We start from the raw sequence: 5113 nt of genomic DNA on the forward strand, positions 1-5113 counted from the left end.
AAAAAAAAAAAAAAAAAAAAAAGGTTAGGTTAGGTTAGGTTGGGGGCGATACCGGTCCGTCCACGTTCGTGTCCCTGGGCGCCTGGGTGCGCCACCCCGCCCTTTACACGGGGTGAGGCACTCAGGATGGCTGAACGCCGGTCTTTCCTGTCTTTCTCTCTTTTTATAGTTTACCCTTCGTTTGTATTGTTTTATTTTATTTCACTATCTTTCACCATCTTTTCTACCCTGTCTTTCCTTTTTTGTTTACACTCTTCTCTACATTATTGTTTGTTTGCGTGTGAACATCTGTGTGTGAATGAGTGATGGATGGGCCTGTGGGCCCCTAATCCAGGGTTTTTGGCGCCCGGCCGTGGGATGCGTTACGAGCAGGTGGCTACGTACCAAGGGCGCCGGGGCAGAATCACCCCGAACTGACACAAATATGGAATACAAGCATGCGGATAATTCTCCCAGGGTGGGTACCGGCAACGCCGGAGAATCCCACACTCCCGCTTCGGCGGGGGATCGGGCCGTGTATACTGGGGGCCCCAAACATGCTTTGAAGGAGGGGAGGAGGAATGACGACTTTGGCAACGAATTTACGGACAATGATAGGCAATGCGATTTGGCAATGTTGACGGCTAGCGAGGGTGGATCACGAGCGGCAACGCCCGTATCCACCGGCATGGGCTCCGGGTTCTTTAGAAGACCCGGAAGCGGTAGCGACGAGAGCGGCGATGAGTCCGCCGCTTCTCATAACCCGGACATGGACAGCGAGAGGGAGAGGACCCGGGCCACTTTCCGGCGCAAGAGGCGCGGTAGTGAGCTCGAGGACAGTCCTGAAAAGGACAGAGGAGCAGCTCCAAAGCCCTCCTCGAAAAGAGGAAGAGGCAGACCGCCCACCACAGGGCAATATGTCGGTCTAGCCAAAACAAAGAAAGAGTACATAGAGCTCAGGCAGAAGGAGATACAAATCGAGACGGAGAAGGAAGTCCTCGAAATGACAAAGAGGTTACCGGACCTACGGTCCCACCGGCTGTCGGAAACCTCTCTCTCGGATTGCACGATGGCGGAGGATGACGTGGTCACGGTGGCGAAACTGGGTTCGGCTATAAGTCAGAGCCTGGACACCATCAATGCTGTGACCCAAAAATCGAAAAACCTTAAAGGAACCTCGATTGCCGCTTTGAAAAAGGCGACCTTAACCATACGGGAGGCGTGGTCAGCCCTCCTCGTCAGGTCTACATCGGATGAGACGAGAGCCCTGGTAGAGGCAAACACACGACTCACCAGAGAGCTCGATGAAATGAAGAAGGAGTTAGAAGCCGTCAAGCGCAAGCTCGCTGACGTGCAACCACAGACGGCTCCCGTTACGAAAGAACCGAACATGGAGGAGATACTGCAGCGAGCGGTGCGCGAGGCGGTCTCTCTGATGAACGCCCGCATGGACGCGAGGCTAGAAGGGCTAGAAGCTCGGCTCCTACCGGAGCCTCGCCTGCGTCCCCCACTGGCCGCGGATAAGAAGAGAGAAAGTGCTGCCTCTAAATCTTCCGGCGCTAGGCCTCCACAGGCTGAAAACGAAATAGAGACTCCGACTCTGCCGGAGCCATCAGTCTCCACACTGATGCCTCTGACAAACCCGGGGCCTAAACCAAAAAAGGCGAAGAAGGGGCGAAAGTCCGCTGCCGCCGTTGAAGCTGCCACCTCGAGGCGCGACGCAGCGGCAGCGGCGGCTGGGTCACAGCCAGTCGCCACTCCCTCATGGACCGAGGTTGTGAGGAGAGGGAAAGGAAAAGGGAAAGCATCTGGAAAGGAAGAAGAGGGGAAAAGGGTGCTGAAAAAGAAAAAGAAAGTCAGAAAGAAGAAGGACAGACAGCTCCGCGCCCCAAAGTCTGCAGCCGTAGTGCTCACGCTGCAGCCGGACGCGGAGAAAAAAGGCGTCACCTACCAGGACGTCATAGACAAGGCAAAGCAGCACTTGGATCTGGCTGCGCTGGACATACCGGCGGTCAAATTTAAGCGGGCCGTAACCGGGGCCCGTATGTACGAGGTTTCGGGAGCGGCCTGCAAGGAGAAGGCTGACGCTCTGGCTGGCAGACTCAAGGAAATAGTCGGAGAGGATATTGTGCGCGTCTCTCGGCCACAGAAATGTGCCGAAATGATAATGACGGGTCTCGACGACTCGGCATCGGCGGGAGAAATCGCGACTGCCATAGCGAGAGTGAGCGGCTGTCGTGCCGAGGATGTTAGGGTCGGAGAGATCCGCGTGGACAGGAGAGGTCGCGGCTCGGCGTGGGTTAAGTGCCCCGTCGAGGCCGCAAAACAAGTGACGGCGCCGACCAGCAAAGTATATGTCGGTTGGACTGTGGTGCGGGTAACCCTGTTGTCCACGCGCACCATGAGGTGCTTCAGGTGCCATGAAGAGGGACACACCCGGGCGACGTGTTCATCGGAGACCGATCGCAGCGAGCTCTGCTTCCGCTGCGGTCAGCCGGGCCACTCGACCAAACAGTGTGGGAACTCCCCTCACTGTGCGCTATGCGAATCAAGAGGGAAGCCGGCAGACCACATTGTAGGCAGTCAACGCTGCAATAAGTCTACCCCTAAGAAGAAACGAAAAGGCCCTGAAAAGAGCCGAGCATCTCGAGAGGCCGCCACAACATCTACGGCGGCCCCTAGTGCTGGAGCGGTACCAATGGAGGCCCAATAACGGCCACCCTACGATTTCTTCAGGGCAACCTGAATCACTGCGCCCAGGCGCAGGATCTCTGGGTTCAGGCTCTATTGCAGTGGGAGATCGACGTGGCCGTTATTGCTGAGCCGTACCGCGTCCTGGTCAGGAGTGATTGGACTGGAGACGTCGACTCGACGGTCGCCCTAGTCTTTGGCCCCAAAGTCGTCCCTCCTTCGTCGAGGAACACGACAAGGGGCCACGGATTTGTAGTCGCTAACCTGGGTACCCTCACCGTGGTGGGGGTGTACTTTTCGCCCAACAGGGCTATCGCCGATTTCGAGGCGCTCTTGCTCCGCCTGACCGCCGTAGTTGAAGGATCGAATCACCCCGTAGTTGTCGCCGGCGACTTCAATGCCAAGTCGCCGATGTGGGGTTCGTCGGTGACAAATGCGAGAGGTAGAGTTATCGAAGATTGGCTCACCACCACTGGCTTGGTTCTGGCAAACCGTGGTACGGCTAGTACATGCGTTAGGCGTCAGGGCGAGTCCATTGTGGACCTGACTCTGGTCAGTCCAACTATCGCCCGACGCATCTCAGAGTGGCAGGTCCTCAGTCGTACAGAGACCCTCTCAGACCACCTCTATATTCGCTTCGTCGTCTCAGCTCGCACGACGGAGCCGAGCCGCACGTCTCCATCTGGTGTCGGTCCGAGGTGGTCTCTGAAGAAGCTGGACCGCGACCTCCTCAAAGAGGCCGCAGCCGTTGCGTCGTGGGCCCCTCTGCCATCAGAGGACGTTGATGAATGCGCGCAGTGGCTAAATGAGGCGGCACACAACATCTGTGACGCCTCAATGCCCCGCGCTGGTCCAGCCATACCCAGACGCCAGACGTACTGGTGGAACCCGGACCTGAAGCGTCTCCGGGACGAGTGTGTGGCAGCCCGCCGCCGCTATTTGCGGTACCGAAGACGGCGGATTAGGATCGAGTCGGAGGAGGAATCTATTTATGACGGATACCGCACAGCGCGTCACAACCTGCGCGACGCCATTAGAATGGCCAAGAAGACGGCGTGGGAGGAGTTCCTGGGCTCTCTGGAGCAGGACCCGTGGGGCAGACCTTACAAGTGGGTAAGGCAAAAGCTTCGCCCGGCTGCCCCACCACTCACTCAGACCTTGCAGCCGGAACTCTGCAGAACTATAGTATCGGCCCTATTTCCACCTAGGGCCGAGTGGTCCCCACCATCCATGGCACCACCAACTGCAGAGGTCGAAGAGGAGGAAATCCCCCCCGTGACAGCCGGAGAACTGGCAGCAGCGGTTCACAAAATGGGCCTCAAGAACAGAGCCCCTGGACTGGATGGAGTCCCCGGCCGTGTCTGGGTGCTAGCGATGGAGCAAATGGAAGCGCGTGTGCTCGCCCTACTGAACATGTGTTTGGTGCAGGGGCGAGTACCACGTCGCTGGAAGACGGGCAAACTCGTGCTACTCAGAAAGGCCGGGCGACCGGAAGACCAGCCGTCAGCCTACCGCCCTATCGTCCTGATCGACGAGATCTGCAAGACGATGGAAAGGATCGTCGGGGCGCGTCTCAAACACCACTTAGAGAGCGTCGGCCCGAACTTGAGCGATGCTCAGTTCGGGTTTCGGGCTTGCCGATCGACGATAGACGCGGTGGCACGGCTCAGGTCTATCACGGATGAGGAGATCTCTCGGGGCGGGGTGGTGCTAGTAGTCTCGTTGGACATCTCCAACGCGTTCAACACCCTGCCCTGGGAAACGATAAAGGAGGCCCTTCGGTACCACCGAGTGCCGGGATATATTCGCAGACTCGTAGGCGATTATCTGTCGGAACGCTCGGTGCAGTACCCAACCGAAGAAGGATGGGAGGAGCACGAAGTGGATTGCGGAGTCCCACAGGGGTCATCTCTTGGCCCGGACCTGTGGGACTTAGGATTCGACCATGTGCTTCGTGGCGCCAACTTACCCGGAGTTGAGCTACTGGCTTACGCGGACGACACCGCGGTGACCTGCCGCGCGAAGACACACCGCGAAGCCGTCATCCTGGCGACGGCAGCGGTCGCGCAAGTTGTGCGCAGGATACAGGCGTTGGGCTTGACAGTGGCGCTAAATAAATCTGAGGCCATTCTTTTCCATGGCCCCAGAAATGCGCCTCCATCTGGTCTAACAGTCATCGTTGGAGGAACGACGATCCAAGTGGCACCGAGTCTGACGTACCTCGGATTAGTCCTTGATAGCCGGTGGACCTTCAAGGAACACTTCCGCCGGCTATCCGAGAAGGTTACAAAAGCTGCAGGAGCTCTGGCCTCGCTGCTCCCGAACCTCGGGGGCCCCAGCCTGAGCTGTCGGCGCCTGTACATGGGCGTTATACGCTCAATGGTGATGTACGGCGCGCCGATATGGGCGGAAAACCTGGCAGCCGAGAACAGGCAGACTCTGG

The 5113-nt window shown here is 58.0% G+C and overlaps 1 protein-coding gene across 1 annotated transcript; it reads left to right on the forward strand.

Annotated features, from left to right (window-relative positions):
• Nucleotides 1-424: 424 nt before the first annotated feature.
• Nucleotides 425-5102, forward strand: LOC121729121 (the record flags this gene model as incomplete). The annotated part of the gene is made up of 2 exons (XM_042117507.1): nucleotides 425-2671; nucleotides 2716-5102. Coding segments are annotated over exons 1-2 (4634 nt in total), but the record flags the coding sequence as incomplete, so codon positions are not given.
• Between the last annotated feature and the right edge of the window lie 11 nt (nucleotides 5103-5113).

The sequence above is a fragment of the Aricia agestis genome, chromosome 7 (assembly GCF_905147365.1).
Source record: "Aricia agestis chromosome 7, ilAriAges1.1, whole genome shotgun sequence".
NCBI classification, from domain to species: domain Eukaryota; kingdom Metazoa; phylum Arthropoda; class Insecta; order Lepidoptera; family Lycaenidae; genus Aricia; species Aricia agestis.